The sequence below is a fragment of the Trachemys scripta genome, chromosome 11, assembly GCF_013100865.1.
Source record: "Trachemys scripta elegans isolate TJP31775 chromosome 11, CAS_Tse_1.0, whole genome shotgun sequence".
Taxonomy (NCBI): Eukaryota; Metazoa; Chordata; order Testudines; family Emydidae; genus Trachemys; species Trachemys scripta.
The window spans coordinates 16,406,921-16,428,215 of record NC_048308.1 but is presented as its reverse complement, the minus strand read 5'-3'; the positions used below and the strand labels follow the sequence as shown (position 1 = coordinate 16,428,215).

General features: G+C 40.3%; 1 protein-coding gene across 2 annotated transcripts in view; it reads left to right on the top strand.

The window, feature by feature from the left end:
• The window catches only part of TMEM163 (transmembrane protein 163), a 159,395-nt gene that overhangs the window by 106,676 nt on the left and 31,424 nt on the right, over window positions 1-21,295 (top strand). For both annotated transcript variants that reach the window (XM_034785236.1, XM_034785237.1), the window contains exon 5: window positions 7,027-7,123. In XM_034785236.1, the coding sequence (XP_034641127.1) occupies window positions 7,027-7,123 (97 nt within the window). The remainder of the gene's footprint in view (window positions 1-7,026; window positions 7,124-21,295) is intronic.

Below are 21,295 nucleotides of genomic sequence, written 5' to 3'. Positions count from 1 at the left end.
GCTGTCGATTAATCACAGTTAACTCACGCGATTAACTCAAAAAAATTAACTGCGATTAAAAAAATTAATTGCATTGTTTAACAATAGAATGCCAATTGACATTTATTAAATATTTTGGATGTTTTTCTACATTTCCAAATATATTGATTTCTGTTGCAACACAGAATACAAAGTGTACAGTGCTCACTTCATATTATTTTTGTTACAAATATTTGCACTGTAAATGATAAAAGAAATAGTATTATACAAGTACTGTAGTGCAATCTCTATCGTGAAAATGTAACTAACAAATGTGGATATTTTTTGTTACATAACTGCACTCAAAAACAAAACAATGTAAAACTTTAAAGTCTATAAGTCCACTCAGTCCTACTTCTTGTTCAGCCAATTGCTAAAACAAACAAGTTTGTTTACATTTGCGGGAGATAATGCTGCCCGCTTCTTATTTACAATGTCACCTGAAAGTGAGAACAGGCGTTTGCATGCCACATTTGTAGCCAGCATTGCAAGGTATTTACATGCCAGATATGCTAAACATTCGTATGCCTCTTCATGCTTCAGCCACTTTCCGGAGGATATGCTTCCATGTTGATGATGTTCGTTAAAAAAATGGTGCATTAATTAAATTTGTGAGGGAACTCCTTGGGGGAGATTTGTATGTCCCCTGCTTTGTTTTACCTGCATTCTGCCATATATTTCATGTTATAGCAGTCTCGGATGATGACCCAGCACATGTTGTTTGATTTACGAACACTGTCACTGCAGATCTGACAAAATACAAATAAGGTACCAATGTGAGATTTCTAAAAATAGCTACAGCACCTGACCCAAGGATTAAGACTCTGAGGTGCCGTCCAAAATCTGAGAGGGAAGAAGTCTGGAGCATACTTTCAGAAGTCTTAAAAGAGCAACACGCAGATGTGGAAACTACAGAACCCGAACTTCTGCTCTTGGCATCTGACTCAGATGATGAAAATGAACATGCATTGGTCCACTCTACTTTGGATCATTATCGAGCAGAACCCATCATCAGCATGGATGCATATCCTCTGAAATGGTGATTGAAGCATGAAGGGGACATATGAATCTCTAGCGCATCTGGCATGTAAACATCTTGAGACACCAGTTACAACAGTGCCACGTGAATGCCTGTTCTCACTTTCAGGTGACATTGTAAACAAGAAGCAGGCAGCATTAGCTCCTGCAAATGTAACCAAACTTGTTTGTCTGAGCGATTGGCTGAAGTAGGACTGAGTGGACTTGTAGGCTCTAAAGTTTTACATTGTTTTATTTTTGAATGCAGTTATTGTTTTGTACATAATTCAACATTTGTAAGTTCAACTTTCATGATAAAGAGATTGCACTACAGTACTTACAGTAGGTGAATTGAAAATACTATTTCTTTTGTTTTTTTACAGTGCAAATATTTGTAATAAAAATTAATGTAAAGTGAGCACTGTACACTTTGTATTCTGTGTTGTAACTGAAATCAATATATTTGAAAATGTAGAAAACATCCAAAAATATTTAAATAAATGGTATTCTATTATTGTTTAACAGTTTGATTAATCGTGATTAATTTTTTTAATCGCTGGACAGCCCTAACTTCAATCTCTCTTGAGCTGTAATTGGCAGAAAAGCTGACCATAAATTGGTGTTTCAGAGAGTAGTTCTTGGCTTGTCCTTTCTGAACTATATTATTTTGTAAACTGTTTTGTTTCCTAAAAGACTCCAACAAACTAGTCTGTCATTTTAGCAAACTAGCTTGGCAAACTATGAATGTGCATTTTCTTTTAAACTGTTTCTTTGTGCCCCTGCACTCTGTGTCCCCAATTTAGAACATATCCAAGCCTTTCAGAATAATACATTCTATAGGTCATAGAGACCACATGAGGATAACTCAGCTTCATGAGTTTTTCATTAGATCTTTGCTGTTACCTGACACAGCTGCAGTGATAAATTATCCTGGGCTCATAATGATTTGTTGACTGCTCAGTGAGATGCTCATATATTAACTTTCACACAAGGGGCTGCAGAATAAACACAGCATATTCTCTCTACTTAGGTTGTGTCAATGTGATAGCTTCCTTTTACCCAAAAATAAAGGTGCTAAGAGTTTAAATTTTAACATACCAAATAAGAAATTCGATTTACTTTACTTCGATTAAATTTCCTTTATGTATTTGTTTAAAAGAAAAATATAAAACCATACTTCATTGACTTTTAATCTAAATACTTAAAGAATTTGCAAAATGCATCTTATTGATTCAAATGACCCTAATGGTTTCCTTGGACTTCCATGAATCTCACTCGTCAATATATGCTAAAGGACTTTTTACAAGAAAGAAGATGCTTTTCAATCACTACTGACATCTGATATATTATAAATATCATAATATGCCACTGTCATTGTTACACTCAAGTCATTTCCCACTGCAGAGCTGTTGGTTTGAGTAGTAGACAGGTAGAAGAATGTTAGTGCAATGTTTTTTGCTACTTTTAAAAAATGTCAATGTTCTAAAAATCCTTTTGTCAGACCTCAAGCTAAGCAGATTCATGTCTGGTTAATATTTGGATGGAAGATTTCTAAGGAAAAACGGGTGCTGCAAGAAGTAATGTTAGCAAATCAGTAAATTGAACTCTTTCCTCTGAGCGTCTACTGTTCAGAACTAATGCCTGAATGTGGTAGCAGGGCTATGCTGCTGGTAGTTTATTACAGAAGAGATAGAAAACTAAGGTCCTTAAAAATGCCATGACACTCTTGAGAAGAGTAGTAGCATTAATGTCAGCAAGAAGGGTATCAGCATTAATCCCAGGACCAGGGCAGAATTTCAGCATGGGTAATTCATTACTCTCAATTCTTCAACTCTCCTGGCAATTCAGTTGGCTATAGTATGCTTGTTCACTGCACTTCCATCAAGTGGTGTACTGTGCTCCTTCCCCAGAGGTGACTTCACTGATCAGTTGTGAGTCAAGTGGTTCCTATATATTACGGAGCATGGTTAAGCATTTAGCTCAATGCACCTGAAGAAGGGGAGACAGCATGTACACAATTCAAAGATTCAAAAATCAGATGTAATACAGATAAAGCTACATCAGCCACACAGTGTGGTGGTGATCTTGAATGCTGTAACTTTCCAACATTTTTTTTAAATTTGAACTTTAATTCTGAGTTTCCTGCCTTTCAAATAGTTGAAAGGTTTTTTTTTAAAACCCAACGTTCTAAATGAGGTGATTCTCTGAAGTAACCAATAATTCTTCAGAACTTCTGCCCGCTCTTAAAGTTGTTTTGTCTGGGGGATATGTACAGTACCTATGGATGGGATTCATTGGGCAATAGCACTATGCTATATACTCATTTCTATGAACATTCACATAGAGAGAAAGAAAGAGCGCTACTATTTGCTGTGGGCCCAGTCCAATTCCCATTGTAGTCGGTGGAAAGACTCCCATGAAAAGTCTTCAGTAGGTTTTGAATCAAGCCTCATAACTGCAGTGATCCTCCTTTGTACATTTTGGCTATGTCTACACTGCACGCCTCTTGCGGCAGTATGTAGGATATGGGTAATTACATGCTACAGTGAAACACAGGCTTTGTCCGCAGGGAGCTTCTGGAGCCTTTCGCCTCTGCCGGAGTCTTTCCCTGTGGCAGGGAAAGGCTCCAGCAGCTCTCTGCAGTGGGGAAAGATTCACTGCCTATCTTTCCTTGCTGTCTCCCTGGTGATGGAGTCTTTCCCTGTGGTGGGGAAAGACTCCAGCAGTGGGGAGGCAGTGTGCCACTACACTGCTAAAAATATCAGTGTAGTTGCGAGAGGCATTACTTACGTGAGTAGAGAACCCTCTAGGGTATGTACATCCAGAGGGTTCAGGAGTGTCTTTACTCACCTAAGCAGTGCATCACCATCTACACTGCTATTTATATCCATGCTAGTTGGGCTAGCCATATATGTACTCTGCACACCACCAAAAAGAGAATGCCATGTACCCTTTGATATGTAATTCTGTGGACAACTTCCCATCTGGCTTGCAATTATTTAGTAATGCGAGCTGGCTCATCCAGGCTTATAATAGAGAACCCATGAAGTTGCATTTGCCTAGCACCTTAGTACTAACAGACTGCACTAGTATCTGGAAACATTTTATTTAGTTGCAAAGTTGTCAAGTAATTGTTTGGTTAAGATCCCCAAGTCATGCACCACTTACCAGTGGTCACAGGTTTTCCAGGGAGCAAGACAAACAGCTCAAGGATAGATTACACTGTTTGCTTCTGCTGGTATCACCAATGGTACAAAGCACTGGGAGCTGTGCTTGCTGGGTTGGGGAGAGAGCACTTGCAGGGGTCAGAACAACCCCAAACTGGGCAACACTGGCCAAGAAAAAGATGCAGCTAATGTGGCCAAAGCGTGCACTGATTCCGTGAACCCCCTAGGCAGTCTCTGTCCTGTGGAGCCCTTGGTGTCAGTTAAAAGTGCCTCCCCCAGAATTACTAAGGGAAGGCATGGTAGAAACAATATCTTCCCTTCCCTGAGGGAGAATCCCCTTGAGGTAGAGCAGTGCCTATTGATACAGGGAAGTGTAATTTACAGTCTAGACTAGCAGGGGCAAATTGATTCCAGCACATGCATTTATATTGGCTGGGGTTTAGCCAGTCAGGAATGACAATAAAAGTTTCCCCCTAACTTTTGTTTTAAATAAAAAGTCAGCAATGTGGTCCTGTATGAAATGAAGATGTGCCATCCTGACTCTGCCACTGACTCAGTGTGTGGCCTTAGGCAAGTTGCTCAATCTCTGTGGGCCAAATCTGCTCTCAATAAATGGCACCACTCTTTCTTTACACCTATGTGAGTATAATTTGGGCCCAGGTCTCGGCTTCCCCATCCATAAAATGGGAACAATCCTACTACCTCCTGGATTTATTTAATGTGAGACACCCTATATCAATGCTAAATTATGAAATAAAATATCTAAAACACCACAGGAAGGTGATATTGAAAATAAAAAACCTTTCCACCTCATACTGAGTGTAGAAGGCTCTGATTATATTCCCTTTCACAAATTCATTCCGATGAAGTGAAATTATCAATCTAGGAGAGTTAATCAACTATTGAACCAGGAACTTTTAGAAAACGTGTGATAAAATGTCTCACTGTCCCTCTGTTTTCTCCTTTGCAAGTTTTCACTCCCCTTCAAAAATGATCTACTTGCCTTCATTATTGCTTCTCCTCTAGAAAGCAGATTTCTCAGCGTAAAACCATGCAGGGTGATGATGACTTAATACTCCAGATCTGCATAGAATCCATCCTACTTGCTTATTCCTCCAACTAGGGGTTACTGGCAGATCACGGGTACTCTCAAAATGCACAAAGTAGACATCTGGGAGTGGTGTGCAAAGAGGGTAAAACGCCCAGTTGCACACCTTCCACCATGTACTGTGGTAGAGTATGCTAAGAGGGCCTGCTCAACTTACCCCAGGCAGCAAACACCTACTCCAGGACTAGTGTAGCAAAGTTGTGTCCTCCTTTCCAGTAAGAAAGTCCCTGTTACCCCATCAGCAAGAAGGATGCGTGATATACAAACCTCTTTGTTGGCGCTGGACCACTACAGGAGCATCCTGGCATAAAGGTGATCCTCACTGCGCCCTTTACTCAAAGTTTCAGTGGCCAGAGATTGTCAGGGGGGTGGTGGAAAGTGGCCTCAGTGCACTTCAGGATCTGACCCTCTGCTTCCGTTAGTGAATGAAGTGCTGGAATGCTGCATCTGCACCATTGCTGAACCTGCATTTCTTGACCTTAGCAGAGCAATGCAATCACATTGCAGTCCCTAAACCGAGCTTGATGTGAATGTAACATGTTCTGCCAAACTGCCAGATGGGCTGATGTCTAAATTGTTAAAAATAGTAGCACAGTGCTGTTCTAATTATAGCATCCTCAGATTGTTCTAACAGATAGGTGCCAAGACACTGAATACCAGACAAAGAAAATTGCTACTTTCTTTTAGGAAAGTTTAAAGAAAAATATATTTATAGCAATATGATTTCTACAAATATTTAGTGTTTTAACTATTGTTCTGTTTTAAATTTGCTGTTGCTGTATTTTATATACTTCTTATGTACTGACTACAGAATACCTCTAATAAAGTAGATTTACCAAGAGAATGAAACTAAGTATTGCTATAAATGTATTGATATTGTAATGGATGGGCTAGTATTTAGGTGCACCACTTTTCTCTACTGGAAGGAATCAGCTGTGTGTCACATGCCCTATATTACTAACTGCAGAAGGCGAGTCTCTTCTCGTTCAAAGAGGTAGGGCCCTGTGCTTTTGGATCAGAAATAGGAGTTTTATCTCTGCTCTTGCTTTGAAATTGGGAGTGGCCATTGTGTGCATTGTAAGTCTGAACTATGACTACTTCCTGTTCAAAACGTGCTTGTTTCACTGTTGCCTCCTTCTCTCTTCATCCCCCTAACCTCCTTTGTTTGCCTTCTTCACCTGTTTCGTTTTGGCATACAAGATTGTATCTTTTTGGAGTAGGGACTGTCTTTGTACTTTAGTTCTGGGCATCACCTAGCACAATAGGGCTCTGATCCCTGTTTGGGGCCTCTAGGCGTTACTAGATCCATGGACATCCTGTAAGATGATATTAAAACCTGAAATGTAGCTCTTCTGGTTACCAGTTGGGATTCATAATCTTCCTTCAAGTTGAGGAAGAGACAACTGCAGCTCAGGTGTCAGGTTCCTGTGACATTACCATCTAGATTCTCAAATCTCTTCCCATCATCCTCTAATAAAGAAAGGGGATTTAGACTGGAGAGGCCTGTGCACAGAGAGACAGCTATTCTTGCCAAATCTTTTCCAACTATTGTCCAGCATTTAAGAAGTGAAAAGGAATTGGGATTGTCTTCTGTCTTTAACCCAAACCCCCATTCTTTAGCTCCTCCATATAAATGATCATTAATGTTGTCAACTGTGTTGTTAATCAGAAGGTCTGAAAGCTCCAAATAAGCTCTCAACTTTTCTTTCTTTTCAGAGCCTGTGTTATCTTGGGTGTGATATTTCTTCTTTCAGCTGTATGTATAGTGGTCAAAGCCATCCATGACCTTGCGATGAAGTTGCTCCCAGAAGTGGTAAGGCCATTCTTTTCTTTACAATGCTCTCCTGGTCCCCAGTCCTGCAAAGGGCTGCAGGAAGGCAGACCCTGTACTCTCATGAAGCCCTATTGTATTTAGTGGAGCTCCAGCAGGGGAAGGGGCCTGCCTGTGTACACATCATTGTAGGATCATGGTCTTAAAGTGATATTTTTTCCATACTGTAAGGTATAATCTCCTGTTGAGGTACAAGTATGACCCACATTAACATTACAGGCCAATCCTGCTCACTTTAATTGTCTAAAGCTCTTGTTGAGGGCTGTAAAGTGAGTAGGTTTGGGCCCTAATGATGGTGTTCAGGTGAGGTCTCTCCAGCCCAGGTACATTTTTTAATGAGGAGAATGTTTCCACAGCACAAGACCCCACCGACTTGGGTATTTTGTTTTTAACGTGGAAAAATATTTGGGGATTGTATTTTTTGTTTTCCAGCTCCTGCCTCCACATCCAGAGACACGTGCAGGTGGCAGGAGAGAATCAGGTGAGGGGAGCATGTTTTAGCTTCCGCTGGGAGAAAGAGCTGGCTCTTCTAGGTGTCCCACCATGGGGCATCACAAAGGCTTTTCTCTTGTTCCCTGCTGCCAGTGCAGCTACAGAAGCCCGCCCAGACTATCAGAGCAGCCTTTGCCAGCAGCCTCTCTCTCAGCTCAGTGCTTCCTCCCTTCCAACAGCACTCAGAGCCAGTCCCCCACACCCCTGCCTGTCCAAACTGGCTGCTCAATGGGAGAGCCAAAGGGCACCATTTCTATCATCAGAAGAGCTTTCCTAGTCTTGCTGGCCCAAATATTTATAGCTGAACATGTTCAGAGACCAGTGCACATGCTCAAGTCAGGATTGGGTGCACACAAAGCTCTCTGACCACACCTGATTTGGGTGCTTCCAACCCCATGCATATGCAACGCAGGTGTGCACATAGACATGTGCAATGTGACTCTGAAAATTTGCCCCTGGGCATTTCTTTTCCAAATTTGCGACCCTCCCCCCCCCATCATCAGATCAGCATCCTGGCCACCTGCTTTAATTAGGAGATAGAGGCAGGCCTGGAAACTACAAAATACAATCTCAAACTATTCTCCATGCTTTTAAAAACACAAGTGGTCTACATGGGGTTTTATTCTATGGAAACTTCTTTGTGGTTGGGCAAAACCCACTAAATTAAAAGTCTACATGCAATACTTTATTGGGAGTTACATGCTCATCAAGAGTAGAGCAAGCCCTGGTGGGCTTAAGTATTATATTTCCGTTAATTAGCAAGAATATTCACATCTAAATATATGCTCCTGCATATATGTAACAGCAGCAAGACATGCAGGGAGGTTTCTGTAACAAGCAAAATAACCATCTTATGGCTGTATAGTGGTCTATAGCAAATAAATTTGGAAGGTTTAGCACATTTCTCTGTGGGTAAATGTCCACAGTATAAAAATCAATTAAATAAGAGAGCCCAAAGAGTGAACTGGCATGGAAATCACACTTACTAGAGATAATGCCTTTCTCTCTCAAGTGGGCCTCAGTTCAAGGGACATCACTCATTTTAGTCTCAAAGTTCCTTACGATTCATACAAATTTGGTGTCTCATCGCTTTTATTTTTGAAACTTCTTTACATCAGAAATAAAGACTCTTGAAAGTGGGGTTGTAAAATGATTGCGCCCTAAAGGAATGAATCTCCCAACATTTGAGGATGTGATTTTTTGAAATTTGTTTTGCACTGGAGTGAAAACACTAGAGACACACCTACCACAGAATAGTCAGTAGCCCAGTTAGGGGACTCACCTAAGAGGTGGGAGTGCCCAGATCACCAGCTGTTGGAGGGGGGGTGGTCAGTTGGTCTGTCTCTGTTTCAGGGAATCAGCATTTTCTGATGAAAAAAATGTTTCATTGAAGAATTCAAGTCTTTAGAGAAATTAGGCTGATGCCTTTCACAAGTGCGGCATTTACATACACACAGAGATAAGAGTGACAACAGGAAAGTGTAGCTGGTCTGGTCTAGTGTGTGGCCACCTAATAATATGGCAAGCACCACACACACTTAGGAGTTTTCAGAATGTGGGAGACCAAAGAATTTTACCTGGAAAGCTGTTGCTGTTAAAATGCAAAAAATGATGCTGTTGATATTTATCTCTTACTGTTCAGGGCCATTTATAATATATGTCAGGAGTTCTCCTTTGCAACCCAGGAATTAAAATGGAAAGTGTGGAGACTGAGAGAACAACATTATAATAGAGATAATGCTGCCCACAATCTCCAGTGGGGAGATTTGCCTAAAGGCTACAGGACTCAAAATATGTAATGGCAATTACTACTCATTAATAGGGACCCCTTCAGGTGATCTAGTGGCTCTTAGTTCTTCTGTGCCTGAATCTAATGCTGATTCTGTCTGTTTGCTCATATTAATAGCTCTGCTTTAGCTGCTCAGGCTCTATCCCAATGCAGACAGTTCCTCCTCCCAACTGCATGGACCTTTTCAAAGAACAAATATTTTTTACAGCTCCCAAAACAATATCATTAACAATGAATCAGTGTCTTCCATTAATGAAAAACCTGCTTAAATGGAATGAAATGTCCCCACCAGCATGTCCTGATGATGAGGATTGTTCTATATTGGGATCTCTATAGTGATGGCTGAGGAGGAGGAGGTTTTGTATGCGCTACCTTAGAGCACCAGCTAATGTGTAGTTTATATTACTGACTTATAGTATTAATTTTATTATATTTTGTGGATATAGTGTCACCTAATATAGCTATAATATATGCATCTACATGGCAACTAGATCTGGTGAATTTTTGGACAAAATTTATTTGCTGAAAAATGCAGTTTTAGGTTCACTGATACAATTAGAAAATTAGGGTCAAATTTGGCAAACAGTTTTGGCCAAAAATTGATATTTTTTTAAGAAGTCAAAATGTTTTGTTTAGACTTTTAAAAAATGAAATATTTCAACTTTTTGTTTCAATGATGTTTCACTTTGAAATGTGGCTAAATTTATTTAAAAACAAAGACAAAAAAGGTGAAAAAACACCTGAAAATTAAATGAAACAATCCGTCCCCCCTTCCCCCCCAAAATTGTATTTTGATTCAAACTAAATGTTTTGTTTGACCCACAATGAAATTACCTTTTTAAGTTTCAGCAAGAAAAGTATCCAATTTGAGTTGACCTGAAATGTAATTTTTTGGATTTTTCTGTTCAGCCACCACACCAAAATGTTCTATTATTCACTCAGCTCTAGTTGCAAAGGTATTGAGTGGTACAGCATAATCTGCCCCTGTCCTTTGTGCACAGCAACACAATATCCAATTCCATGTCAAGATGGTGACTGTGAATACCATCTCTGGGGCTGATTTTAATCTTACACTGGCATTCCACTGATGTCGGTGGAGTTATGGTGGTGGTGTGAGAGCCAAACACGAAGGGCCAGTAACTCCACAAAAACCAGAGGCATTACACCACTTTTTCACTAGTGTAACGAGGTCCAAATTCGATCCAGACAGTCTAATCCAATGCAAATTGCACAGGGGAGCCATGTTGCATGACTTTGTGTGTGTGTAATTTATACTCAGATCTGCCTTTCCTGGAGCAGAGGTCATACAGAGCAGAGGGTAACTTTTCAAATCGTTGTGTGAAATTTTAGCAGCATGACTCTGATTTCAAGAGGAATCATGTGGCTAAAACCCCCATATCGCCACTGGAAAATGCAGCCCTTCATGTTCAAATGTTGAGTACAAAACTAGCATTGTTAGTTTGTTTTAAGACAGGGAAAGCTCAGCATGTGCAGCTCGACTCTTCATTGGGGCACAATTTGCATGGCTGTTTGTGTGGAACAAAATGGTAGATTGAACCGTTGCCGGAAGTACAAAGCTTCATTTTTCATCATTGATATATACACAGTAAATTACACTGACTTTGTCAGGATTATATATACACAGCGGTGGGACAGATATAATTTCTTTGAGCTCAACTCTAATTTGCATAAATTTTAGAACAAATAATTGAAGATATGAACAAGCCTTGAATGAGAAATGTATCAAATAATTACGTATCAATTTGTTAATTATAAGCTGTCTTGATTAAATGCCTCAAAGGGTAGTCAGCCCCCTCTGAATTGTTCTGAAATAATTACGCTAACCTTATTGCGTTTTCTGCCATGTATAATATGGGTCATTTCATTCATCAATTTTTAACGTGCCAGTAACATAAAAGGCATTTCCTTAGAATGAATGTGCAAGATCCTTCATCAAAGGATTGACCTGTTTTTGAAATAGATTTCAGAAAAGGAAAAATTAATAGCGCGCTTTAAGTAAAAAGAAAAACAAATGGATTTCAAAGTGTCAATGACTAAGGAATCATCCCTCAGTTTCTTGTCATAGCTGCACGCAGAAATATTGTGTGCATGGCATTTTGCATTGGATTAGATGGAAATGTAATCTTGATTTTTTTAGCCATGTTAGATGATGGAGTTCTGCCGTAGCGTTGAGTTATCTCTTTGCTAACTCCAACCAAGACTAAATGAGTCCACGGAGAATGACAGATTTATAGGCTCATGCAAATATCCTGTTTCAGAGTCCCATCTGGTAAGGTGTGGAGTGCCAGACACTCAATGTATCTTGACTTACAGTGGAGGATGATCTGGCCTCATTTTTATACTTGTATTTTGAGTAGGGTGACCAGATAGCAAACATGAAAAATCGGGACAGGGGTCGAGGGGTAATAGACAAGACAAAGCCCTGAATATCGGGATTGTCCATATAAAATCAGGACATCTGGTCACCCTAATTTTGAGGCTCCTAAGCACATTTAGAGATTTCAAAAACGGATAAACAAACAACAACAAATCTTATGAAGTGGCTTGCAGTGGAATGCTTTCCATGGAGGTCATGGCTTTTTGCAATACTTTTAACATTTCAAAGGCTTGGTACATGCTATATTTCCTTCTTTTAGTTCCCTTACCTAATGTGCCTGGGACTGTGTACTGATTACTTAGGAAAGGCCTGAAGGGCAGAAGTTGAAGGGGTAAATGAGTGTGTTTTTGTATGTGTGTGTCAGATGCTTGGCAATTTATGTTGTTCCATGTGTATGATACGAAAAAGCCTGCACTGAACAATGACCCAGCACTTTGGGAAAGTTGGGTAGTAAATTAATTATGTATAAGTTGTTACTATTCTGGGGAACAGAAGTTTGTTTAAAAGTGATTCAGAAATGAATTTGTCTCAAGTGTTGAAAACACTTGCACTCCAGGGCTATTTGCAAGGACTGTGCTATAGAGTATATGTAGTGAGTAGCATAATGAATGTTTTTTCCAGTTATTGTGGTATAAATAACAGGCAGAAACCTGCAGCTGAACCTCCCAGCACAGTCAATGGAAGTTTTGCTTGTGGTGGGCCTAGGCACAATGAATGGAGCACTACTGTACAATTGTGAGCGACAGATGGCTCCTTGTGTTACTGTTAGGGGAGTTAAATTTGCTGAGCACCAGAAAGTGTGCTTGGGGTCTCTCCCCCTGCTTGTAGGGCACAGTAAGTTGGTGAGACCCATCCAGAGCAGATCCTACTACATATTTCTCATCCACTCTTAGTTTGCGTTTATAGCTCTAATAAGTGTTTTGAAAACGCACAAGTTATTTTTGCAGATTTAGAGATTGTTTTGTGTGTATGTATACGCAGTGTGTGTGGGTGTTCCGGCGCATGCATGCACACACACAGAGGCTTGGCAGAATTTGATTTTTTTATAATTTTGACAGAGGTTTATTTTGAAGCATTTTTTTCATTATCTATTTAAATTTTCACAGTTACATGGGGCAGTCAGACAATTATTTAATGACAGACAATGGGATTTAAAAAGTTAAAGTTTTATCACCAATAAAATACAAATTGTCAACATCTCATGTCAGAATACACAAAGCAAATATTCTTAAATCAAATTCTAAAGTTCTCAAGCACCATTTTTATGACATTGCCTATTGGTACATTGATTATTTTTTTCATCGGGTTGTGAGAGTACAGTGAAATTGACATTTACCAATAAAAATGTAATCCTTCCAAGCCTATATATACACACATACGAGCATACATATGTTTATACTGCTTATTAAAAGGTATTATTTATTTTTAATCTGCCCACTGGTGCATCTTTTTAGTCCTGTGCTGCTGTATTTTGATTTTTGGAGTTACCGCAATATAAAACGCTATGTTTTGTTCTGTGTTAATGTGACTCTTACCAGTTGGTCCATGTGATGTCCTTCCTAAGAAATCTGGCCATTGCTGGAGGTGCAACAAAGTGGTAACATATTATAGTTCTGTAATTTATCATATGGCTTTGCAGTTTATCCAGTGCTAACACCTCCACATATATAATGTGAGTAGTTATGTAATTTATCATGTGGATACCACCTTGACATGTTGTTTAGCTATATAATTTACATGCACACTCTCTCAACAGCATTTTAATTAATACGTATGTTTAGACCTAAAGATTTTCATTCCCCATTTAACTTTTATTGGCATGAGTTCTTCTTTGGTTTTTAGCTTTCGTGTCCAACTGTAGAAGTGTGATCATCCGTGTATCATATTAATGAAGGGAGGATTACATCTCAAAGCTTTAGGAAAGATCCTACACAGTGGCCCATGTTTCTGTCCAAAGAATAGATGGAAACTCAGTAGCTGTGTTCATTTATATTTGTAGGAATATTGACACTCCATTCTTTTGATGTCATGGTGTCTGGACTCCTATTCAGTTTGCAGTAATTTCTTGATCTTGAACTACTAGAACTGAAAATATGAGATGAGAAGCATCAGAACTCAACTCGGTCTGAGCTGTCAAACACTGTCTCTGAATGTGTTAGCACTTAACCTTGGGGCTTCTCTGATGGAAATTACTTATCTTTTTTTGGGGGGGGGTCACCCTGTTTTAATAATTAAATACTATTGGATAATATAGTTAAATAAAATGCAATAATAAAGAAAATGGTGGGTTATCACTTGACCTGATACCACACACTCTTGTCTGTTAAGAAGGCTAAAAGGACTAGCGAGGAGACTGACTGTTTTAATTTCATGTGTGGTTGTAAATCAATTTACATTTTCTACTTGTCGGTGTTTGCATTTCCCCAGATAATAGTGTAACACATGTAGTGTCAATGAAGTTTAGTGTTTGTCCTTATCAGTATGGCAAAGGACAACTTCTTGCAGGAGTAAGCAATTATCGGTCAATATTTCTGTCATTTGCTATAGCACATTGGAGAAATAACCCAGTATGTACACAAAAGGCATGTAAATCATATCAGAATTGTTTTCCTCCCCTATATTTTAGTAGATGAATATTCATTTGTAGGAGTAGTTAACCCCTAACTATGCTTTATACTGCTGAACAAAAAATGAAAGAGGAACAGGAGGTCGTATAATGTAGTAGACCAAAGGCCTGCAATTCCTGAGTTCTAATTCTGACTCTTCTACTTATTTGCTGTGTGGCCTTGGGAAATTCACTTAATCTCTCTGGGTTGAATTCAGCTGTTGCAGAAGTTGAAGCAATGTCTTCTGAGCGAATGAGAGTTGTACCTCCTTATGCTAGGGCTGAATTTGATTCTCTCATTCCAAGTTTCTCCATTTGTAAAATCTAGAGTACAGTTACTCTTCCTCATACGGTTGGTACAAAGGTGAATTAGATAATATTTGTAATGTTCTTGGAAAATGCACTGCACTAGATAAAAGTGTGAATTGTTATTGTCATTCAAAAATGACAAAAGGTTCAAAGTATATTTTGTATCATGGTAATTAACAAATATTGTTATAAAACTAAAATCCTAACACCTGTCCCCAGGGATTAGTTCTCAAAATGATGACTGGTGAACCTCAAAAGGCTACCCAAGTGGTACAATGATAATACTTCCCCAGTTCATTGCGGGTGTTGTGACAATGTTGTTAATGTTTGGGAGGTATGTAGCTACTGTGGTGCTGGTCATAAGAGTGTCTAAGTAGAGAGAGAATGAGTGAGTTAAGTTTCCAACCTGATAAACATAAATGCTTTTCTTGTGGCAATTCAACACTTCCAGAAATATGGAGAAGCACAGAGAGAGCAAAGAGGGTGGAGTCTGTTGGAGGATGAGATGGGTGGAAGAGGTTCAAGAGGTATTGGAGGGGTGAGGTGAAAGTGTGTGTGTGGTTTAAGTTTGACGTGGGAAGAAGGTCTTTATAGTAACCAATCTGAGCAGAAGGTTTGGGTTTATGTTTTTCAGGACTGGTTTGCCTGTCCTTTATATATTGTTTTTTCATCCATAGATCTCAAAGAAGCTTTCTGAAATGCCATAATAATGTGTCGTCTCCTGTTCTTGCATCTGACAAACACATTTTATTTGGCTGACCAAGTCCAGACCACTTGTATAATAACAACTAGGATCATGCGTCATTACTAAAATCCTCACATTGGAACAGAGTCACATCAGTTCCCTGTTAATTTTTGAGTCCTGTCAACTACCTGTGGGTTTTTTGGTTGTTTTTTTGGGGGGAGGGGAGGGGAGATGGGGCAGTTTTTGAGTCTCCAAAGCAGTCTTAGGAAGAAGTAGGATCAAATTATCCGGTCATCTAGCTGACGTATGACAAATCCTTCTTTGTAGGCAGTGAGTAAGTTGGTTTCCCTCAGAGTGGCCTCTTGATTTGGTGCCCTATCTTCATTCATGAAAATGGCATTCAATCATGGAGGATTTGGGGCCTCCTATAGCATTTAGTACTTCCCTCTCAAGTTAACTTTCTCCTTGAGAAAATCCAAAGATGAACTGTGTCTACAGCCTGATAACAGATTAACCTAAACATGTCCTGAACATTGCAACATTGACATATTTAAGCTCTTCAAAGGCCAATAGCAAGATGAGTGATTATCGGCATAGGTGCAACCAAAAAAACATGGAGGCAAGAAATTCCTTTTCCTATTACTTGTTTGTCACCAGTGTAGAAACGGATTCAACCTGTGGATGTAAATAACGTGTAAAAACAATAACTATGTAACTGATTAAAATTCTATTGGTTACATGGTTAAACGTTTAACCGGGAAATTAGAGGTGCGGGGGCTGCTGTAGCACCCCCATGTTTTAGACGGGGTCCTGGCTGCCAGCCCCGCACCTGGGGGTCCCAGCTGCCAGCCCCACCCCCGGGGCTCTTGGCAGCAGAGCCCCCGGGGCAGGTTTTAATCATTAACAGAAACCGATAAGCATCAGGCTTATTGGGTTAACCAGTTAAACTTTTACATCCCTAATTCGAACAGGGTTGGAAATAGAGATAGGAGTGATACAGAGGCTTTAATGGGGGCTTGCTCCATCTCCAGAGTAACTCCAACAAATTGGGATTCTACTTTGACTCAGCATCATCCAACAACAGATCACAAGTGCTAGGCCAGAAATATTGTAGCTTGATCAATGGGCAGAGGTAGCCTGCTGGTTAAAAGACCATCAGACAAGATGAAGAAGAATTCTGATTTCCAAGAAGGAAAGGGCCTACTGAGATACATTTGTACAGCTCTACATACATTGAGAGACTACCACTGATTTTTTTCTCTCCCCCAGGTTTGGGATAGAAGCTAGGGAAGGAATTTCTTGATTGACAGAGAAGTCTGGCTTATTAGGTTAAATTTCCCTTTTTTTGTGACAGTATTTTCTGGAAGTATTTTACGTAGATTTTTAAGCATTTAGGGACAGGGACCGTGACTTCTTACGTGTCGGTAAAGCACTGAGAACATTATTGACAATATATACTTGAGAAAATAATCATGACTGGTTTAGATTTCTCCTAGATGTTGATTATTGGATGGCTCAAGTGATTGATAATAGCATATGGAGACTTACACTTCAGATCTAATCTGACCCATGCTGATAGCAAACAAAAGTTAGCATCTGTTTAGTGGCTTGTGTGAAATGAATTGGTGGTCTCAATCCACTTTCAGCTGGACAACTAGCTGACTCACTGGAGGGACATCTCTTTATATAAAGACAAACATTAATTTAAATAGTATTTTATATCCATTTGAAGTCAAAAGGTATAGAACATGTGTGAGTTACATTGGCAGAGTGGGGAAGTGTGGAGCGCCCTGTCTCTTGAACTGAAATTTTTTTATTTTAAGCAGGCCCTTTTCATGAGTCCTAAATTCACTTTAAAAATGTTTTTCTTGACTTCGTAGTTCCTAAATTTATGGCTTGGGCCACAGAATCTCTTGAAAGCAGCATTCAGAACATTATGTTTGTATTATTTCTTATGAATATTCCGATTCTATGGAATTGCTCAATCGCAGCACTTCAACAGTACATATGCAAGTCTAGACATTCTCAAGATAATATTTGTACTAATAATAGATGATTCTATCTCGGTGTGAAGAGAATGCACATCTCCTCCTTGAATCAGACACTGGATTGTCAGATTGTTTTCTGACAACGATAGTGATTAAAATGCTTTACCCTTTTGAAGCTAGCTTGCGAGACAGACCCTCTGGATTCTCAGCCGCTCCCTCCAGACTGATTAGTGAGAACTTGCTGAAACCATTCATTATTTGGCATAAAATTTGATTGGGATTTGGGGGGTTTTATGTTTGCATTGAAAACTGATGACTATTTAAACATAAAAACCCACAGGTCTTTGAAATGGAAGCAGTAGTGTTTTTATTTCTTGGTACTTTACATGGAGTGGTTATTAGTTGTGGATTGGTGTCAGATCTACAGATAATAGGAGATTAGGGCTAGCAGTAAAGAAAACTTGAGGGGGATGGGACAAAGGGAAAGGATGGGGCGGGAGACAGTTTGATGGCCCTTGTCACAGTTTCAGAGCAACTGCACCTGTATTCCCACACCATAGTCCACAAAGGGCACGTACTTTAGGCTTCTGGGTCCAAGCCATCACTTTTCCCGGGCAGCAACTTGTCTCTCACTCCGTCTTGACTGGGGATTTTAAGGCTGCACAGCTCCCTGATCTGTACTGTGATATCCCCAGCAAACCAGACAGCCTAAAAAGGCCAGTGCCTGCTATTTGCTTTCTCTCCCAGGGCTATGGCCGGTGTATTGTCCATAGTTATAAATTACCACATAACTCCTTCTAAACAAGCACATGTATTCTTAAGGGGAAAGCATTAAAACAATAGAAGAAGCTACATGCATGCTAAAAAGCTACCAGAGATCACCCCAACTCTGACTTAGGGTTCTGGAAGTTTACAGTCCATCAAAACCCACAGCTAGGGTTTCTCCATGGTTACAAATTCATATCTATCTCAGACCAGAAAGAAGGGTGGGTAGATCAGCTGTTTCTTAATATAGGTCAGGCCTTTGATCTTGGCTTTCTGTAACAGATAATCACCCTTACCTTAGGCTTCAAGAGGCCGGGTTTTTGCATCACCAGAGGTGGGGAAATCTACATTTATAATCTCTGCCTAGGAATTCCCCAGGAAATCCACTTAACACTTATTGTCCCAGAAGTCCATACTTGTTTGGCACATTTTCAATACAGTCTTTTGAATTCCCAGGTCTCACATCTATCACATCTCCCGGCTGAAGAGCTTATGTACCATTCAGACTGAAATAATACAAACACATCAGGAAATCGCTATATCTGTAACAGTCCTGCTGTCTTGTATTGACAGGCCCCTGAAGGTGAGGGAGTAGGGGTGCGTGTAAAGCAGTGGCGATAGGCAAACTGGATTTTGAATGAACAAATGCCAAAAATTCAGCTCAGTTCAGATTGTTTGCCCCACTGGTGCTGCCAGCAGCATCCCCAGTGCCCATTCTGGGATGGGTCTCATCCCCTTTCCTCTCCTCATGAGGAGGGAAAAAGGAAATAGAAGAATAAGATCAAGAAAGGCATCTATATTCCCCTAGCTGGCAGAGCTGATGTGCTCCTAGTACCTAGTCTACTGCCATCAGGATGCCTCTCTTGATCTTATCTTTATATTTTCTTTTTCCCTCCTCATGAGGAGGAGAAAGAGGGTGAGACCCATACCTCATGGGGAAGGAGAAAGAAGAAATAGTGTGTGAGTGTGTGTGCGTGCATGCACAGACACACACACGAGGAGGGACAGTGAAGACAATTCTTGTCTTGTCACTCCAACCGCAGGAGGAACTGGCAAAAGGTGATTCAAGCCCCAGTGTATCTGACCCATCCCAGAGGGGCTGGGGAAGACTGTCCTGCTCCTGACACCCCTTCCATATGATGAGACACCCAATTGCTAGAGGGGCTAGAGGGAAGAAGCTGTCCTTCCACCATTCAGACGGTAATGTTATTTGGCGAGGTGAGAGGGAGGCGGTCAGTACATCATCCAAACAAGAGGAACACCTTCCCCCCAATATAAATATCAGCCAAATGCAAATAATGGTCTGTTTGCCCAACACTAATAAGCAGAAAGTGAAATGCAGATCTTGGAAGTCCCTCACCACACCCCAAAGATAGGAATGAGTGGGAGGGACTGAAAGTAAAGAGGGGAGATAAACCTGTGCCCTGCAAGGCAGCCACTGTTTTACTCCAATTGTGCAGACATGAGCAACTAGCAACAAGTAGAAATTCTGCAGCCTGGAATTAGAGAGAAGCAAAAAAGATAAATATTAAAAACTAATAATAGCTTAAATGTAGTAACAGGGCTGGGGGTGTTGTATTGGAGTTTCTTCCAACTACTAATCCAAAGGCTACTCAGAAGTGAAACATCTGAGGTGACATATTGGTTGGACCCCTGAAAACATTTGGAAGGGATCCCTCTAGTGACAAACAACAATGAAATGAAATCTTGAGGCTATATTCATTCCCCACTTCAGACTCTTCCCTTCTCATATGAGTAACCACCCCCCACCAGGCAAACTTGCTTATGTTGCAGGGACTAAGCTAATGAACAGATGGTCACTGCTCTGCTTGGAAAAGTTGTTTGAGTTTAACTAAATGCAGCATGGACACACAACTGTCATTATCCTGTTCCCACCTACTCCGGTGGTCAAAGTGCACTTGGTTCTAGTATAGGGGGCTGCTGGATGGCTTTATCAAGGGGCAAGACTTGAGTGCTCCCCTTTCCTAGAAATAATTTCTCTCTGACAACTTAAAGAGCACAATGTTTTAAAAGAAGTTAAATATTAACTCTAAAATGCAGAAATTATAGTCCATCTACACTGCAGCTGGGATCATGCTTCCCAGGCATGGGTGGACAGATACCTGTGTGCTCAAATAGCACACTAAAAATAGTAGTGTCAGTGAAGGGGGACGTAGCATGGCTGTTGGGTTCACCTCCCAGATCCCCAGGGAATGTACTCTGGTGGCTAGCCCGAGCTGCCATCCATATTACCCCTGACTACACAGCTACATTTTTAATGCACTAACTTGAGTAGAGGTAGCATGCGTCTGTGCTATAGCATAGATGTACCCTAAGAAATGCACTCAGATATCCTCCCTTATGAACCAGCCTTGAATCAGTGTTCTAACCATGCCTTATAAGGCAGCCACGGTGTCACTCCAGTTATGCATCAGCACAAGGAGGATGTTTTGTTTTGTACAGGAGGATTCTCATTGTTATAATGTGCAGAGAGAGGCTTGCACTTGTGTGGTTTGGAGAATGGCCATCCAGCATTGAACCAGACTAAGTGTGCACTGATATTTTATATATGAAATGATATGCACTTGCTCTCTCTCTAAATAAATATAAGAGATGTGGGTACAGACACACAAAATGGAGAGCAATGTAGGAGCAAGGGGAGAGGGAAACGGAAAAGGAAAGAGCTTCTATTTACCATGATGAGAAGATTCCATCACATGGAAATGTTCAGCATCTAAAATTTAATCTGTAATAATTCACTGCGATTGCTTTAATTAACATTACACAGAGAAAATTAACAGTGAGTCTGCGTAGATATGCTCCCCCCTTTGTGATTGTCAGATGCTAAGGCAAGAGGTACAAAGAAGGTGGGGCTGAGGGAAGGTCCCAAGGGACCTGGTGCCAGCTGGCCAGGCTTAATTTATTAATTTAGATCCCCATTTTTGTCTCTCTTCTAGTCATTTCTGAGAAGGACAAGTTAGTTTAGCGAGAGAATTATTTCACAGCCACAGAGTGACACATTTAACTCTTAGGTCCCTGTGATACTACATATTAGTGTATGCATCTGTTTAATATCCCTACCCCCAAAGCAACTGACCTGCAAGAACTCCTCCTTGTGCCAAT